Here is a 20,558-nt window from a genome sequence, read left to right as displayed (position 1 = left end):
ATGAAGATGGATTATTTTAGGGACTAGTTACAGAAGCAAATTAGAAGAAGCAAAGGTTCAACAGGAAACAAACAAGTTTCACAACAGAGAGAGCTAAAAAAGTAGTTATGACTTCTGCCTTGCAAGCCCTTCTCGGGATTGTTATCATTCAGGGATTTTTTTTCTAAATTCTAATAAAGGCCAGTTCACACTAGAGACTGAGCTGAGGTCACTCAAAATAGTTTCATTTCCACTTAGGATGAATAATGTCTCTGCTTCCTTGGGGATTTCACTGGTTTTTCTTTTATTTATTTCCCAGTTTCAATTCCCTTGGAACTTTATGTCTTTTAAGACTGGAAGCTACCTTTCCCAAAACAGTCGCATAAACATTTTTTCCTGCACATCAGTTAACTATTACTATTATTTTTAACCAAAAGTTAACCGGTGAAGTTCACGGGGCCACGTGATATCAGTTTTGTTCCAGTTGCACTGTATCCCAATATGCAAGACTTTTCACAATGAACAGGGGGTTGCCATGCTGAAAATATTAAATATTTCGTCTGCCACTTTCTGTATTTTATATATTATTAAATATACAGCATGTCACTTCCTATATTTGCTTGTTTGTTTATGCTTTCGGTATTTTTAATAGAAAAGCAGTCTTCAGATTTTAAATATATATATGATGTTCATGTCCAAAAAAATGACACCACTCCTCCGGTTTGATTGCTTCCCTTTCCTATTTATTAAACAGAGGGAGAAGAAAGAGTAAAAGAGCACAGCCAGGAATAATTCTACACCTACCCTGCAGCAGAATTTTTAATGGGTTCTAAATGCATAATTGGTCATGTCGTAAGCTTCCTTTTTAAATGAGAATGTCAGCAGGCTGCGGCAAAATGTAATGTTCTGGGCTGCTCCACTCAAGCCTGGCAGCAGGTGTCACAATTCACCTCCTTATACTTGGCCCATTGAAAGCAGATTTTATCCAATTGACCTTCACTAAGAGGTCAACTGACCCATAATTACAAAACTGAAGTTGCTTGGCTGGAACTGTTTTACGGACCTGCACCTGCAGATTTGCACCAGCCACTGAACACGCTGATCTCTTTCTCCTTTAATGTAACGCCTACTAGCACTGCATAGCTGAGCAGTAGACATATGATTAGATTTATTTTACAAGTCAAACTAAATCTATTGTCAGGTTTGGAATTTACTTATATGGACAGAACAGAGCGCACATAAATCTTACCTTTTTCTTGCTTTTCATCCCTTCACCCCTTAATGCCACTACTGTAATTTGTTGCTTTTGTATAACAAATTAAAAATAAAAAGTCATTATTGGTCCAAAGAGGAATTGTATACAGTTGAGTCTCAAAGAAACAGAAATAGGTGTGGAAATGAACATAAAATGTTTTTTCCTCAAAGTAATATTCACTTCTGACATAAAACAGAAAAATCCTATAAGCACAATAATTTCTGACATAATTCTTGAACTTTTAATAGGTGCACAGAAAATATATATTTTGGAACTAATGATAAAATAATCTGGGAAATTACAGCTGCTAAAATTCTACATAAAATCACGAGCGCTTTCTTGTATCTGAATCTGCTAATCCTAGTAAATTGGTCAGCCCATTGTTTAATCGAGTAGGTCTGTGGTTCACAGAGTTTGACCTCTTACTGTTGCTCAAGCCAAGCCTTGTTATGCTTCCCTAACTTTTCTCCAACTCAGGCCACACTGAGACAGCATCAACCTTTTTTCTCCAGTTTCAACCTACTGATTTTCATTCATATGTTTGTAGCCTCAAGACTAGAATATGATTAATACATTCTTCTAGGGGTTGTCCTTCAGGAATACTTCAGAACTATAGCTAATGCAGAATGTGGCTCTTCCTGGTTGGTGGTGAGTCATCAGGAGCTCATTATAATGTGTTCCAGGGTTCACATAAGAATATGGCAATTACTTTGCTGTATGAGAGCAGGATTGTGTCCGCACTAGCCCTTTGTTCTTGAATTGCCATCCTCTGTTCACACATTGGGAATTCACCAAACATTGTTTTCAAATAATTGCATCTCAATGTTTTCTATGTTTTTATGATTTGTGACTCTTTTCATTCTCTTCAGCTAATGAACAAAATTGCAACACCAGCCTCTCCAATGTGGATAGGCAAATTTGCTATTGAGGCTTTTCAGGTAAATTCTCATTTAAAGTGAAAGCTTCCTGTTTGCAGAATCAGTCCACTTTATTGCTTCCCAGTCAACGTGGCTGAGGGAATTAATGGACAATTTAGTCTTTTCATAAGTCTAAGAAATATTTTAAAGTACAGTGATTTAAATAATAATTTTGAATATATCCTAGACCAAGCCATTGGGAGCCAAGTTTAGAGATGGCTCTAAAGAGGTGTAAAAACTAGAAAGAAAAGCCCTACCAAAGTCTGTTCAGTCTGTCATCCAGGATTGCCCCATCATACTGTATACTCCACTTTCTATTTTAGTCTGAAATCTGCTTGGGGGCAGGGATCGACATTTGTCCATTCAGCCACCCTGACACTACCATATAAAAATAGGTAAAAAGGTAAAGGACCCCTGGACAGTTAAGCCCAGTCAAAGGCGACTATGGGGTTGTGGTGCTCATCCTGCCTTCAGGTCGAGGGAGCCATCATTTGTCCACAGACAGCTTTCTGGCTCACGTGGCCAGCATGACTAAACCACTTCTGGCGCAACGGAACACCGTGACAGAAACCACAGCAGCGCATGGAAACACTGTTTACCTTCCCGCCACAGCAGTACCTATTTATCTATTTGCACTGGCATGCTTTCAAACTGCTAGGATAGCAGGAGCTGGGGCAGAGTAATAGGAGCTCACCCCGTCTCATGGATTCGAACTGTCAACCTTCTGATCAGCAAGCCCCAGAGGATCGGTGGTTTAGACCACAGTGCCACCTGGTTCCCTCTCATATAAAAAAATAAGTAACATGTCAACGGTATATAATATAAGGCAGAACCATAACTAACTTACTAGAATAAGTATTGCATCCTAATAAAGTGGCATCCCCATCCCCTCATTTTATCCTCTTATTAGTTTGGGGGTTGATGTGGGGAAAGTAAGCCAACAGAAGTACTTTGACATCATAACCAACATAATGGATAAGAGTTTTCCATCATATGAAAGAGATAAGAAAATACCCCCGCTTTCTCTCCCACCTTTAAGCTTCCGTTGGGTTTTTTTAGTCGTTTTCGGATAATTTACATATTGTAGAGTTAAGCAACTAAATGCCAAATACATGAAGAGTTTAACTAATTTAATGAATCCACATCATGTGATTTGGATTGCTTACTGCAGGAAATGAACATATAAATATTTCTGAATGTTTAAGGAAGGAAAGTGTTTAATGCTCTATTTTAAGTTGCCACTTTCTATGCCTGTGTAAAAAAAAAGCAGAACACATGTAATAAAATGTGTGTGTGTGTGTGTACATTTTAATATTTCCAGTAAAGAAACCCTCACTCACTACTATTTGCCTATAAGGCATAAACTAAGATTTTTTTTCTTTCCGTTCCTCTTTTATTTGGGGAGCGGATGGGTATTAGATGGAAGGCATTAGCATTTAGCTGAGCATCCTGTGCATGTTTCTGTATGTGTGGGGGGGGAGGGGTTCTGCCTGGGGGAGGGGAAAGAAGGCTTCAATAGGTGGCCCTGAGAGGCCTAGCAGAAACCAACACTCCCAAAGATCAAAGTCACAGCCACAGAACAGAGCGGCAGCAGTGCTGCTTGCCACCCGGTCACTCTTTCAATGCAGGCAGCTATTCATCGGCAGATCATGCCTGTCATTGCTGTTTGCACCCTCCACCATCAGCACCACTGCCATTCCTTCCCAGAGAAGGAGGGGGGTAGAATTCATTATCCATTAATGAGCTCTTCACAGAACCTGATCCCCGTGGCAAACACGGTTCCATTCATAAAACCTCTCAGAGGCTAGCCAAAAGGGGACACAAAAGCAGCCATTTCACAGCCAGATAGCACACCATCTTGTTCTGGTTTGCCCCCAAATATACACACACAGCAGTTGTGAATGGAAGGGTAACAAACAGAAAAGAAGTGAAGGAGAGAAAGGCAACAGTGATGGAGTTATATCTGACAAACATACACACACACACATGAGCTAGCTTCCCAGAGCTGTCAAATAAGCTGAAACTATTGTCACCCCAAAGAACTGGATTTATTGATGTAGGGCCAGAAATAGGGCATCAGATTAATTAAGCAGTGTTTGTAAGATTGTTTAGGACTTATTAAGGATGAGAAAAAGCTGGTGGGGGTTAGCAGGAGAATCAAGCATTTGTTACTACTTATTTGGGGCTTTGTGGTTGGATATTCTTTCCACAGAGTGTTACAATAAAAAATATAAATACATGTTACAATAAAATACATAACGTTAGCACCAGCCACATCCAATCAGCTAGTGTTGTGTAATTAAGGCTGCAATCCTATGCTCACCTACCTGGGAGTAAGCCCCATGAGTTGTGAGCCAGGAATTGCCTGATTTGACTCTCACCTCTTATATTGTCAAACTTGCCTTTGAGCAACTGCCATCAGCCTCAGTCACCGCCTGCAATCTTTGATATGGGAATAATAATGTTGCCCTACTATGCAATGATATTGTTTCTGGGATAATACATATAAAATACTTTGAGCACTTTTAAAAGATTAAAAACAAGAAGAAGAAACCACAGCTAGAACTCTAAATTTTAAAATGCAGGCAGCTGAGTGAACGTTCACATCAACACACTAATGCTTAAAACTTTTTAAACCAATGGTTAATTCTAATGCAGGCTCCACTGCATGTAGACATGACCACCTAATGTCCAAGAAGCATGGAAGCAACACACAGAGTCTCATTTCAGAAGGAAATCCTTCAAAAAACACCTAACTACTGAAGTACTGGTTCTCACTGTGGAACCCATTTTGGGCAACATGAGAATGGGCCTTTTCTGGGGGGGGGGGCTCCCCACTTGTGGAATGCTCTCCCCAGGGAGGATTGCCTGGCACCTTACTTGCATATTTTTAGGCACCAAGCAAAAATGTTTCTCTTCTAGAGCCACTGTGGTGTAGTGGTTAAGAGCAGTGGACTCGTAATTTGGTGAACCGGGTTTGATTCCCCACTCCTCCGCATGCAGCTGCTGGGTGACCTTGGGCCAGTCACACTTCTCTGAAGTCTCTCAGCCCCACTCACCTCACAGCGTGTTTGTTGTGGGGGAGGAAGGGAAAGGAGAATGTGAGCCGCTTTGAGACTCCTTCGGGTAGTGATAAAGCAGGATACCAAATCCAAACTCTTCTCCCAGGCCTTTGCCTAATTAAACAGTCTATGACCTTTTAAACTGGGGGGATTGTGTAAATAATAATAATAATAATAATAATAATAATTTATACCCCACCCATCTGGCTGGGTTTCCCCAGCTACTCTGGGCAGCTTACAGCACATATAAAAACATAGTAAAATATCAAACATTAAAAACCGGGCTGCCTTGTGTAGTTCTTTATCTCCTTGACATATGATGGGACAGCGTTCCACAGCACAGGGATGGTGCCACTGAAAGCCTTGGAAGAAGCCTTGGATGAAGGGTGGTACAGAAATTTAATAAATAAAATGCCCCCCAGCAGAACAGATCTGGATTTGTCAGCGTATCTGCATTCTCAGCATCCCTTACTTCCCAGCCTGATTGAGAAAGAAACAAACCCAGAGACCACTGCTTTTTTTCCTAATGATATTTCCCTGTGTATTTTGTGTAAGGAGTGGGTCAGATCCCAGCATAAGAAACGTGCTCACCTATGGAAAAGATTATTGGTGTTGGGTCACAATATAAAAATACGTTCAGGAGAGACAAGCCCCCTGGAGTTGGCTCCTATGTATGAAACAGTATTAGAAACTATTCCTCATGCATGTGGATGAGACATCAAAGAAGAAGAAGCCAATATCCATCACACCATTTTTAAACATATAAGTGTTGCACTTGGTATTTCCCCGGATCAAGATACTGCATTCTGCCTGAGTGCTCTTCATCTGATGTTTTGAGTGGACAGATTCCCTGGCTGACTTCTCAGGATCTCTTTAAACCTGAACTAAAAAACTGGTTCAACTACATCTCAAATGCTCTGAAGATCAGGTCTCTTTCTGAGAGGTGGGGAGTTTAGGATAATCTTGAACAACATTTTAAAGTTTTATGAACAGGCTTGTAGCCGCTAGAGATATTCTACAAAGTAAGGCCTGCACTGGTAGAGCATGAGACTCTTAATCTCAGATGGATCCGAGTCCCATTTGGGCAAAAGATTCCTGTATTGCATGGAGTTGAACTAGATGACCCTCATGGTCCCTACCAACTCTACAATTCTTTGGTTCTATTATTCTAAGATCAGGCCATGCCATATATCCACCCTTAACTGTGTAGTGGAGAGCAGAGGATCAAAATTATGTATAAACTGAATTTGCACAAATTTGCAATGTTAAGAATGTAAGAGAAAGTGCCCCCTCTCACATGTATTTACAGTCGTTAGGATACTGCAACACATCGCAAATTATGCTGAAATATGTACATATCTATATTGCTTATAAAGACTAAGGCCTTCTCAGGACCAAAACTATTTTATATTTATCCTGTCAAAAACTGTGTTTTGTGCTGAAATTTAAGTTCTGTTACCAATATTTCAGCATTTTGCTCACACACCAAGAAATAAATTCTGATAGTGTCCTCTTTTACTGCACGTGTGTGTGCACAGTAACTTAAAGTTGTTGGATCTGAAGTTTCAAATGTTTTTGCCTCCTTCTCTAGGGTCTCCAGGTAAAATCTTAGGGGCAGGTGCCAGGTATTTTTTGATTGGGATGATGAGAATATTTGCTTTTGGCTCCACTTCTGTGTCTATCAAGTTACATTCCTGAATCACCAGACTGTGCCACAGGCTCCAGCCACCAATCAGCTGGGCACCATCCATTATCTCCTAGGGTCCTTTCTCTGAGTTATAGGGACTACAGCTCTAGAAACTTGGCAAATCTATCTACACTTCATGTCTGTACTGCTCTCCTGCAGATGGTAGTAATCACATTGCAACATGAGGGATACAGTTTTCGTGCATCCTAAACTGAAGCTGGCATGAGATAGATGCTCTTATTTGCTATATTGTTCATTTGTCTAGAGTTACTGGGCTTCTGTTTAAGAGAGTCAAAGGAAATACAGTAGTTTTTTCAAAAGCTTGATCTGGCTAATCCAGCCACATTCCCACTGAGATGTTGTTGTTGTTTTGGTCATGTTATTACTATACAAATTGAATTTGTATTTTTCCCCCTCATGGCTGCCAATATTTTTAGATTGGGTACATTATCTTGCAAGGAGAGGATTGCTGCAAGAGTTTTACGTGCAAGCTAACAGGTAGCAAGATAATCCCCAGTGTTAATGTTCCTTCCTCCTTTTAATCTTTTGAAGCTGTTTGTGTACTGATGGCCAAACTGAAGAACGACCGTATTTTTCTGCCTATAAGACACCCCCTATTTGGGGGGACTCCAAATTAAGAAAACACCCCTCAGCACTACCCGTGTATAAGACGAGCCCCAATTTTAAACCTAATTTTTGGGTAAAAAAGCCTAGTCTTATACACAGAAAAATACAGTATTACCTGCCTGCCTGCCTGCTAGTCTCTCAAACCAGTACAGGAACTAAAGCAATGGTGTAAAGACTTATTGTACGCAGAGCAGAAGATTGCCAGCAGTTCAAGTCTTGTAAGAGGAATGCAGAACTCTGCAGTTCTAGGATCTTAGAGTCTTGAGGAAAGAGGACAGTGTTAGAACCAGTATGGGGCAGCGTAGATTGCTGGACAAGGATTAGACAGACCCAGGTTCAAATCCCTATTCAGAGAAGGGGATGGAGAAAAGGGAGAGGTGGAATCTCAAAGATACCCAGGAACAAAAATTTAATAGCTCAACACATTTCATATACAGTATATTCTTCCTCAGGGGCACTTAGATACAGCATGCTGTGTCCTCAGCTGAGTTTCTGTGTACCTTCTGCCAGCTTTCCTTCTCCATCCCCTCTCATATTGGTGCCATTCCTATTTTTTCCTTTTCAAATCCAGATGAAGATCATGAGGATAAAATGGAGGATAAGACATCAAGAACCTCAGCAACACTGCTCTGAGTTCCTTGGAGAAAGGGTGAGATTAAATTGTGTGGAAGTTAATCATTTTATCTCACAACACCTTTGTGAGGTAGGTTAGGCTAAGGTCACCCAAATTGTTTCCTGGCAACTGGGAACTGGAACCCAGGCCCACTCATCCACCGGGTCCCAGTCCTGCATTCTAACCACTATATGATCCAGGCTTTCCAAATTATAATATTCCAGATATTTAATATTTGTCATTCTGCATCTTATACTCTGTTTCTCTGGGCAGCCCCCAAATATAACATCCAGACACACTTGGAGGATTTTTGGAATAACACAAACATCTACGGGCTCCTTCAGACAACCTGTTTAGCATTCATCCTGATTTGCTCACACAACATCAGAAAGTTAGACTATACCCAGTTAATGGAATACGCAGAACTTGATAAACTAACAGGAAGGATCCAAGGCCTACGAGACCACAGATTCACTGAAGACTGGAGTAAATTTGTAGACTATTTGAAAAACAATTAACGTTTGTAGGTTTGCAAGAGGCTCTGTGAAAAAAATATCAGAAATATTGTAAAAAAGGCAATAAGAGGGAGGAGGTTTTTAATAAAAGGCAATATTAGATTAAGAAATGCGAAAGAAGGACTAAAACGGAGGATTTGCAGAAGAGCTGAGGGAACTCCAAAAAAATGTATTTGTGAAAAATTGTGTTATGTGTTTTTATATTTTTGTATTGTCAAATGAATAAAAAATATTTCCAAAAAAAAAAGGTAGACTATACCCACTCTTTACTGAGCATTCCTTCTGAGTTGTTTGCAGGGTAGTTATTCAACAATTAATGAGCATTCATATTGATTTGCTGACCAGGGTTTTCATACATCTTCCTGTTAATCATTTGTTCACCCTAAACTTTTCAGAGTATTTCCCCATCACTTTCCTAACAGCAAAAAGTATGTGTGTATTTCTAAGTGGTTTTGTTGCAGAATATTTTAATCCACTGTAAATTTCTGGTATGTGCTTTAATCAGTTCCACAAAAGTAGTGAGATACTTAGAATCATAGAATCATAGAATCATAGAGTTGGAAGAGACCACAAGGGCCATCGAGTCCAACCCCCTGGCAAGCAGGAAACACCATCAGAGCACTCCTGACATATGGTTGTCAAGCCTCTGCTTAAAGACCTCCAAAGAAGGAGACTCCACCACACTCCTTGGCAGCAAATTCCACTGTCGAACAGCTCTTACTGTCAGGAAGTTCTTCCTAATGTTTAGGTGGAATCTTCTTTCTTGTAGTTTGGATCCATTGCTCCGTGTCTGCTTCTCTGGAGCAGCAGAAAACAACCTTTCTCCCTCCTCTATGTGACATCCTTTTATATATTTGAACATGGCTATCATATCACCCCTTAACCTCCTCTTCTCCAGGCTAAACATGCCCAGCTCCCTTAGGCGTTCCTCATAAGGCATCGTTTCCAGGCCTTTGACCATTTTGGTTGCCCTCCTCTGGACACGTTCCAGTTTGTCAGTGTCCTTCTTGAACTGTGGTGCCCAGAACTGGACACAGTACTCCAGGCGAGGTCTGACCAGAGCAGAATACAGTGGCACTATTACTTCCCTTGATCTAGATGCTATACTCCTATTGATGCAGCCCAGAATTGCATTGGCTTTTTTAGCTGAGGTACCCTACAAGTCTGCACTGGTGTGAAAGGCACAGACCATAGAAAATTCTACAGGGACAGAGGCTATACTCTTATAGCCGCCCAAAACAAGAATTTCCGATAATGGCAAAGTGGCAGCTCATGTGCCTCTTTGAAAAGAGACATAGGCTGTTTATCCAATAAGAAAATCACCCTCATACTAGGAAGAGGTTGTGAAGCAATCACAAAAGACCGTGTACAGTCCAGCTCAAAACCCAGATAGCACTGCAGGCAAAGCTCAACAATATACACATTCCAATATATACATGGAATTCCAGTGTACACATGGAATTCTTGGCAACACGAAATATAAACACCCAAGAGCACATATCCGTATATGCATATGCACACACAGCAAAAACTGCCCTGCAAAAAAAGAATCAGAAGGCAAATAATAAAGAAAGAAAAATTACAAAGAAGCCCATTCTTTATCCCCAGCATCTCTCTCTATAAAGAAGTTATTAAACAAATTTCAAGTGATATATTTAACATACCATGAAGGCATAAACAAAATGTAAAATATATAATTGCATGAACTATAATAAAGAAATTCCCATACCCTTCTCAATATTACAAATATTCTTTATACTAGCAAATTAGAACTATCGCCTAAGCAGCTTTCATTGGTTTGGAAAAGGGGTGGGTTTTTCAATCCAGTTTTGATTTCTTCTTAGGTAACGGGGTGTTAGGTGTTCAGCAAATGCATGCATCTTGCACATTTATAACACAGTGTGTTAAGCTTTATTGTCCTTCTTTTAATAGTGTATAGCAGCAGGGGAGGGGGAGGGGGAGTCACAGGAACTAGGAGAAATATTTGCAAAGATCAGTTTCTAAGTATAATTAGTCACTTGTTGTGCCTCTAAATTTTATATATGCAGACACAACTTGCATATATTAGATTGTTCACCGGCATTATTTGGCTATTCTTTGGCAAATAATAAGTGCAAAATACTGCCTTCAAATTATGCACTATCAATACTACTAGAGTGGTACCTCTGGTTACAAACTTAATTTGTTCCAGAGGTCCGTTCTGAAGCTGAAACCATTCTTATCCTGAGGCGCACTTTCACTAATGGGGTCTCCCGCTGCGCCCATGCCTCCAGCGCACAATTTCCGTTTGCATCCTGGGGCAAAGTTCACAACCAGGAGCAGCTATTTCCGGGTTAGCAGAGTTTGTAACCTGAAGCATTCGTAACCAGAAGCGTTTGTAACCAGAGGTACCACTGTATATTTTTGCTGCATACCACCTCTCTAAATCTATGAAATTTCAGTGTGGTAAACAGCTAAAGTCACATTTATTTAGGGTTGCCATATTTCAAACAGTGAAAATCTGGACAGAAAAGCTGGGCTTTTTTTTTTGCAAAATGGAGGGGGAATGCCGGTTTTGAACTATTTTTATGGGAAATTGGCAAAAACAGCACTGCTGACATGGGCTGCCATACATCCGGATTTTCCCAGAAATTTTTACTGATTTCTGTCCAGACACGATTGCAGACTGCATTATTCCTTATACCCTCCAGTTATTTATAATTATACCACTTAATGTAATTAAAATCTCTAAGCCGTTTATAGAAACAATAATAATACAACATTCAATAGCATTTCCTTAAAAGAAGAGCCCCACTCATCCCCCTGGTTTCTCTGTATGCTGTGACTTTTCCAGTCAGCCTCTATGGGGGGAAAGTAATTCTGTGGCACCTCTGCATTGCAGTCGCTGAAAAATTTCTTTTTGTAACTCGTGTAAATGTTTACATCCAGATTTGTTTCTCAAATCCAAAAGTCATGGGGCACACCTTTTTGTTTAAATAAGTATCTGTTTCTGTATACTGTAGTAGCTTACACTCATTTCTCTCTCATACTAGGACCTTGCCGAACAGAAGAAACATTCACAAAACCAAGTAAGAATACAGATTACCGGTAATTATATAACTTGTATTGTACAAATCTCAACAGACTAACACAGCCACCCATCTGAAATTTTGTTTTTTAGATGTTCACATTTGAAACTATTTGGAAAGAAAATTATATATTTGGAAAAAATATATATCATTTACTTTCCAGAGAGCTTAAAATGTGAACATTTTAAAAACAAAATTTCAGATGGGTGGCAGTGTTGGTCTTTTGCATCAAAAAAAAAAACACACCAAAAAACAAAGAGCCTTGCAGTACTAACTAAAAAGTCTTGAAGAAGTCGATCTAATTTTATCTTGGAATAAGCTTTTATGTCCACCTCATCATATGCATTATTTTTAAAAAAAATAAATAAATCAGGATATTCATTCCATAAAGCAGGGGCAAATGCTAAAACAGGGATGAGAAACCAAGATTGGGATTGCAGCTCCCCTTATCCCTGGCTATTAGTCATGATGGTTGGGGCTGATGGAAGTTGCAGTCCAATGATATGGAGGTCCTGCAGGTTCCCAACCCTGACCTAAAGTCTCTAAAGAAGAGGAAAGTTCAGCCACGCTGATGGATTTCCAGAGCTACCAACATTCCTGCCAGCAGAGGGAGCAACAGCAACACTTGAATGCAAATGAAAAACTTTTCATTAAAGAAGTCTCTTGTCCTCGTTTTTCCAATAGGTGTGGCAAAGGATCCGTCTTACCTTGAACAGATTACATTATGAACGTAAAAGGAAAAAAAGAAAAAACCCTCCTTCTCTGCCTTTTGGACCTCTTGCAAAACAAAATAAGTCAAAATTAAAATGGATGTGACCAATTGGGTGGCTTTGTCAACACCTTCGAAGCACAGAATGCCCTGCACACTCTGCTCAAGCAGACAAGATAAACAGATAAACCGGATAATCTATGGGACGGCATGTTCTTTGGGGACTGAAAGTATTTCCTTCCCTGCTGCCTACAGGCGGCTTTCTCTGCAGCTTCATTGACTGGGCCACAATGAAACAGAAAATATATGTATGTAATGCATTGCACAAAAATACGGCCTTAGACACATGTATTTAATTCCAACTCAGACTGAATGCCTACACGCTCAAACACTGTGCAGAATGTTTTGTTTGATTATTTGCTCTAGTTTTCTTGGATGCATAAATCCCTTCTGATCCATATCTGCTCCCATGTCCTCTTTAGTCCTCTCGGGTTAGGTACACATTAGCAGCTTAAAATGCAACAAGGTTGTTTCCTGCCATTTCATTACAAGTCATATCTCCACATTGCTGTACACACCAGAGAGGGAGCCAGCATGTCTTTAGCTGATGCACATGTTTCCCTGCCCCTGCAGACCAGCACCACCACCCCCTGGAACACCTATATATGAAACTGTCACTTGTGCTTTCAGACTGAAGCTAATCTGAAGGGAAACACATTAATCAGCAGTTTTTCTCATGGAAATACAGGAGAGCGCTACATCATGGGTAGCATCATGTGTACATGAGATATAAGGGCTGCGGGTGGCACTGTGGTCTGAAAACAAGATGAGCGCCGCATCCCCATAGTCGCCTTTGACTGGACTTAACCATCCAGGGGTTCTTTACCTTTTTTTGTTTTGTTTTGTTTTGTTACATGAGAGTACAACATACCCAGAGTAAACAGCAGTGTGTACACAGCCTTAATCAACTATGTAACACAGGACTAAGGCTGAATATGAGATGTGGAGGACAAACTGGAGATGGCTATAACTCCCAGTCAAGCTTGCAAAAATTTACCATTTGCCTGATAATAAATGTTGGAAATGTAAAGAAAACGAAGGTACATTCTTTCACCTTTGGTGGACATGCCCAAAGATTAAGGCGTTCTGGGAAATTATATATAATGAACTGAAAAAAGTATTTAAATATACCTTTCTGAAGAAACCAGAGGCCTTTCTCTTGGGTATTGTCGGCCAATTGGTGCCAAAGAAGGATAGAACATTCTTTATGTATGCTACAACAGCAGCAAGAATACTCATCGCAAAGTATTGGAAGACACAAGACCTACCCACCTTGGAAGAATGGCAGATGAAGATGATAGATTATATGGGACTGGCAGAAATGACTGGCAGAATCCGAGACCAGGGGAGAGAGACAGCGGAAGAAGATTGGAAGAAATTTAAGGACTATCTTAAGAAATATTGCAAAATTAATGAATGTTAGAATGACGTTGGTTTAGAAATTACGTGGTTTTCAGCTGTAATGGATAAGTAAAAAGAAAAGAAAAGCCAAAAATTAAATGAAAATTAAGGGAAAGGATTTGCTGAATTAATAAATTAGAAACTGGAATACAGAAAGGGAAGGTACGAGGAAGTCGGGGAAGTTATAAGAAAATAAGGGATTGAAATTATACTTGTTTTTACTTTTGTCTGTTTGTTCTATTGTTTTGTTTTGTTTTTATATAATTTTTGAAACTTTAATAAAAATCTTTTAAAAAAGAGATGGCTATAACTATCATGCCTTGCTCGTGAGCTTCTCTGAGGCCTTTTGCAGGTCTGCTGATGCAAAAAGAACAATTGCCAAGATAAAATTTGGTCCATCAAGGCCAAATGCTTTTACATCATATTGTCAGTATTAGTACAACCAAGACTGGTGTACTCCTTATAACTGGATTCATGTATCTCAGGAAAATGTTTGTATTCATGTATCTCAGGAAAATGTTTGTATATTAGTGGATCTATCATCTATCTATTTCTGGGAAGTACTGAAATGTTAACAAAATATCTTCTCCACACTATAAACTTGCTTGCAATGTTTGACACAGTACTGTTGAGTGTTTTTTTCACATGATCAAAATCTGCATTTAATATTGAGATGCTACGGGACCTATTCCCTACAGTAGGTATTTATAGGAAACATGTATTAATCTAGCAACTTCTATGTGGGCAGGTGGTGACATGAATTAACTAGTCAAAGTATCTTCTAGTCATGTTAATAGGAACAGTACTTTAAGAGTTCTGTTTGTTTGTTTGTTTGTTTGTTTGTTTGTTTGTTTGTTTGTTTGAAATATCTATATACTATCTTTCCTCAGAAGAGCTCACGGTAAAACCCATTAACAAAAATTTAAAAACATCAGTTATAAACTAACTCTAAAACAAGAACAGAAAAATAGCATTATACAGCAGAAATAATAATCACAGAAGGTATTCACCTGGTATCCTCTTAAAATTAGACTCATTTCCATTGTTTCCACTCTGAATACCTTGAAAACATAACCATTTGTAACATTTAAAAAGCATTTATTTCTCTACTAATTTATAGCATATAATAAACCACAATTCCTTTTCACATGGCCAGTTGTTATACCATATGACTTCCCCTGCAACTTTGAAACTATAAAATAAAATGACTACATTTTCTTCTGTAGCTTTTCTTTCCCAATATGCATTCTTAACTCGGGGGGGGGGGGGGGTTGCAGTGGAAAATTAGCAAAGTTTAAGCGAGTTAACATGTTCAAGAACACCACTGTGGCTAAAAGTACCTGCCTTTTAAGAAGGGGGGAGGTGAAGAATTCATCTCTATTTAGCAACCATCTACTGTCTAGTTGCTGTCCATGTTCTGCTTCTTTTGTCAGTCTCCAGTAGTGTGTCCTTTAGTTATAAGTGAAAACAACCGATCCCCCACTAAGACACATCTGCTCTGAATTCATATTACAACAGGAGGGGAAAATGACACCTTCAGCTACATAAACCAATAAAGATTGTCTGATATAGTTTGCCCCTGTTGCTACCAGGCATGCAACCCACTGAGTTAAAGACTGGTGACATCTGCTAAAGAATGTCAATGGTGAGGTGAACAGAAAAAGGTAATGAATCATAGTGTGTCATGGATACAGTTTCTGAGTTCTAAGGAAAGAGCCCGTTCTATACCACTAGCTAGCCCTGCTCACACAGCACCTGCAAGTGGAACATAATTACTGCCTAGTATTTCCCACCATATTTGAGCAGTGCTGTGAATATATCAACTATGCAAAAATGATATTTAAGGCTGAATGTTGCACTTTGGAAAAGTAAAAAATGTTAACTTGGCCCCCTTCTGTATATTATGCATTATACTGCTCCCTATAATTAAATAACCAAATCCTCCTTTTTTCCACCAAAATTATGATAGCATTCAAACTGGGAAATTCATTTTGGGGCAACTCTTTGGTCCGAATCTATAGCCATTTTTCAGTGTGGGCATTTTGCAGCACATGTCCTGAGTTCAATAGGGCTTACTCCCAAATGTATTAATAGGAATGCATTTCCAAGTTTCTCTTTTTTAATTTGTTAGAGGAACTTAACAGAAGGAAAATGTTTTGTTGTTATAATAAATGTACATTGATTAAGTGGTTTTATCTATTATCTGTTTATCAGCTATGCTGCCTGTTTTGTCTATAACTTATTTGTTCTGGGTGAAACAAACTGAACAGTTAATGAGGCTATATGATTTCAATAAAGCATCATTTTTTCCTTATGAATTATATATTATTATGTGCTGTTGAGAATTGTTGTGTTGTGGTGGAGAGCACTGCTGTGGCCAAGGAAAACCTGGTTCAATTCTCACCTCAGGTGTAAATTCACTAAATAAATTTATGTAGACCTTTAATATCTCCTCTATTCCTGCCTGCAAGGTAATACTGACCTAACGTATTGGATGATTGCAATAATTGCTGTCATGATGTGTGTAAAGTGCTTTGAACCTTCAATGAGCAGCAAATGCTTGCTAAGCATTAGTTTTATATCTGTGGAACTGTTAGATTAGGCCAAGTTCCATCAAAACAGATGGTGAGAACAGATTATAATTAAAATGATTTCCAACTCAGAAGTTTTGCACTCAATACTAGTTCACACATGCACAGCCATAACGGGACTGCTCAGCGACTGGTGACTCACAGCTGAATTTGTGACTTACTTCAATTGAAAACCCTTTGGGGAGCAGTGCTATGAACATGTTAGTTCTCTGGTGATTCATTGCACACATTTAAGCAAACCGCTTTATACATTCATGAACTCCTGATGAGCATACAGTTGTAAACAACCCTAAACCTAAAACACTTCCTCTGCAGAAAGCGGAACTGCACTAGAGCAACACTGGGTGCACCCTCTTCACATTGCAAGCAGGCTCCCCACACCTTTCAGTGGAAGGGCCGAGTTTCATTTACATGCATCAGTGCTTTCACGTTTATTGAGAATTACTGGATCATCAAAGTGACTATTTCTGGCAGCTGAAAAGCTTGTTTCCAAACCCTCGTTTTACTTGTATTATTATAATCATAGAATTCAGTTCACTGGCATCAGGGGCAGACATCTCTGGGCATCCTCAAAGATCACACCATAGGATGGGTGCTTATACAGATTGGGCAAGGTAATTACCAGTAATTGCAATGACAGCAGGTGGGCCCTTTTAGGAAGGGGGCCCAATGAGTGCACTTTACATAAAAGCCCTTCAAAACTGGAGGCAGCACTCAGTGGCATAGCGTGGGGGGTGCAGAGGGGCCGGTCGCACCGGGCGCAACATCTGGGGGTTAGGGTTAGGGGGCGCAAATCCACGGGTTAGGGGCGCAAATTACTTGCCTTGCCCCGGGTGCTGACAACCCACGCTACGCCACTGGCAGCACTGTCTGTTCAGATGGGGGGGGGGTTGTGCTCCAAAGCCAACATGAGTTGACTTTTCATCAGATTTGTGTACACTAAGTGCACACTAGAATTTTAAAAACTACCTGATTATAGTACTAACTGCCTGTTGATTGGTAACTGATCAGTTTAATTTGAATAACACTGCACATTATCAGAACCTCACCATAGGTATTTTTTCAGATATTTAAGGATGTAACATAACTTAAATAGACATAACTTCCACTCTTTTTTGAACAGAATATAATCTTTAATATTTTCCCTTCTTTTTAAAAAAAAAAATCCCAGTTTTATTAGCATACCAACCAAAACATATTGCTTCATGAGCGGCTAAGAATTTTTGTTATGGGCAAGCTATGAAAATGTAAGGAAATAATAAACCAAAATGTGTTTTTAATTCATACCTCTATTGTTAAAAATTAGTCATACAAATTAATCAACCAAACTTCAGTTGATTAATCTACAAATCAAACCAATTACAGATTTCAGTCATAGCACAGACAGATCCAGCCTAGTAAATGATTTTAATTCAAAATGCAACTGGGCACATTCTGAAAAGTCTTTAGAAAGTGACTTGAACCAGGAAATGCTGAATGAAGTTGATGCTAATGAACTTGTGCTGAACCATTCAAAAGCCTCATTCAACAAAAGCAAGTCTATTTAAACAAAAGGTTTATCTTGTGCCACCACTATTTGCCACAATGCTTTCTGTACCCAGACAGTCTTAAATTATTCAGAAATCTACAAAATAAAAAAGTCAGCATTAAAAACCATAATGTGAATCTACCCTCAGTCAAACTGATCATGCAAGAAGAGTCAGAGGCATTGCCCAGTTCTCATATTAAAATGATTATGCAACAGAAGGTGTTTTACCATGTTGTCAATTCATACAGTAATTGGTGTTGGAAAGCCGCAAGCCCCTATCATTTTAGTCAAGAGGAAATATGTCAGAATCTCATGCTTTTTCCTCCCACCCAGTTCTTAAGTAAAATTAAAATAGTCACATCACTAGACAAAAAGTTCGCAACGGTGTCCTCCAAAATGGTATAGCAAAGGAGGCAAATTCCAAGCCTTTTCAAATCTCTCTGTTTTGTTGATAGTTTGGCTCCTAATTTCCAAATGGGTTGTTTTGAAATTATAATTTTAACTGAAATAAAAAATTATTAGCTCCTATCTGTGTGTGTGTGTGTGTGTGTTAATTCAAATTAACATACAAAGAAAATTGGTATCTCTAAGTGGGAAACAGGTTTGTAGCGAGAAGGAGATAATTAATTTTGCAGCAGAGATTGAGGATAAAATTTCACTCTTTCTATAAACTATTAAAAAAAGAATAGGAAAGGAATATGTGTTTATTCTTACCTTCATCTCTTTTGCGTTTGTTGCTTTCAGCACTGGGAGATGTAATTCCCAGAATTCCACTAATGGAGTAGGAGGAGCCTGCTGAGTCTGTGCTTACTGAGGACACTTGTGTCACGGAACCCGTGGAAGCTGTGATTTAGAAACAAACCAATCAGTACACATATCCACACAAGAGAGTAAGCCAGGCAAACAACTTTTCCATGACTGCCATCTTTGATAGTTGTGTTTCAATACCACTACCTACAACCAGGAGGCTGGGAGAGGGGGAACAGGGAAATTTGCAGCCTGGATACCTTTCTGGAACATTTAAATTTCATTTTCTGCCATGTCTTACAGCCCAGCCCTATCTTATTAGCTTTTGTTGCTGACAGAAAGACCTGCTTTATACAGCAGCAAGCTAAATTAGCATCAGGTACCTATCAAGCATTGCAAAAATATTCTGCCCTGTCTATTTTCATATATACACACACAGTAGACCCACAACATATGTGCATTTAACTTGTGCGCATTCAGCTTCAAGGGCTTGGCAAATGATTTTCAAAAATAAAAATAAAAGGTGGGAGGGGTGGGCCTTTGGGAGAAAAGACTGGCAATTCCACCCACCATTCCACCCAATATATTTTGACTATAAGCGAGTTTGACTTTATGCACTATCCCTGCAACATAACCCCTGCCTACGTTGAGAGTCAGCTGTGTATACCATGAGAACAGTGGTAGAGATCTGTGCCATTTACTAACCCATACCACAGGGTTAACCAGTGTGGTGCCCTCCAGATGTCTTGAACTACAGCTCCCATCATTCTCAACCATTTGCCATGATGGGAGTTGTAGTCCAAAACATCTGGTGGTCACCATGTTAGCTATCCTTGTCACAGGATAGAGCACTTTTCTAAACTGCTCAAAATGCTTCATGTTTATTTTATCAGTAACTGATACAACAACTCCGTACCATAGGCTAGTGTTATATTCCCCCCATGATAAGATGAGAAGTGGCTGCCTAAGGGAATCCATTGATGCCATAGAGGTCATGGCTGAAATGAGATAAAAACTACAGATAAGTAGCTTACAGCTCGTGTTCTTAAACATTATTTTATATTACTGCTCAAAAGATTGCTGGTTGCATCTCCAAGGCATTCAGGTCAACATATATGGCGTCATCCTGCAAGATGCATCAGTCTAAAAGTTTTATGATTATTTTGCCTGGACAAATAAACCCCTGGACAAGCAGAGATTTGAGCCTGCATCTCCCACCATTTATGTCCAATACAATAAAGAACCTGCCTGCAACCTGGTGCTCTCTGGGTGTTTTGGACTACAATTCCCATCAGGCATAGTCTTGCCAGCTGAGGCTGATGGGAATTATAGTTGAAAGCATCTGGGGTTCGGAAAAGCTGCTCTAAATTGACAGTAGATTGCATTCTTGCTAGGACCCTTGATACTAGGACATCTATGATATGACTGGTAATCTGCAACTCTTTCAGCATTTGAGGACTTGAGTAAGACAAAGATAGCACTGGGGGCACTAGATCCTCTGAACTACTGCCTCAACACAGTGCATATGGTGCCCAGACCAAGAGCCAAAAGTATAATAATAGATTAAATAACAATTTGCTTATAGCATCCAAAATATGGCTCCTGAGATAGGCACCTCAGTCCGCCAAATACTAAGGACAGCCCGGTCCAATACTTGAAGCTCTGTAGAGTACACTGGGAATCTTGGATATGGTAGAACTGCATCAATCGGACTTATGATGCAGATTATGTTTTGAGTGGTCTCTTTCATATTAAATTTTGTGGTTGGTCAACATTCTAGTTTGTGTATTTAGGAAACT

At 39.5% G+C, this 20,558-nt stretch overlaps 1 protein-coding gene across 3 annotated transcripts in view; it reads right to left on the bottom strand.

Annotated features, from left to right (window-relative positions):
• PAX5 (paired box 5) overlaps positions 1-20,558 on the bottom strand; it is a 217,474-nt gene that overhangs the window by 154,563 nt on the left and 42,353 nt on the right. For all 3 annotated transcript variants that reach the window (XM_081894529.1, XM_081894531.1, XM_081894530.1), the window contains exon 5: positions 18,727-18,855. In XM_081894529.1, the coding sequence (XP_081750655.1) occupies positions 18,727-18,855 (129 nt within the window). The remainder of the gene's footprint in view (positions 1-18,726; positions 18,856-20,558) is intronic.

This window comes from Podarcis melisellensis (genome assembly GCF_964234715.1).
Source record: "Podarcis melisellensis genome assembly, chromosome: 17".
In the NCBI taxonomy this organism is placed as follows: Eukaryota; Metazoa; Chordata; class Lepidosauria; order Squamata; family Lacertidae; genus Podarcis; species Podarcis melisellensis.
Note: the sequence above shows the minus strand (reverse complement) of the source record. Positions and strands in the feature narration are given on the sequence as shown.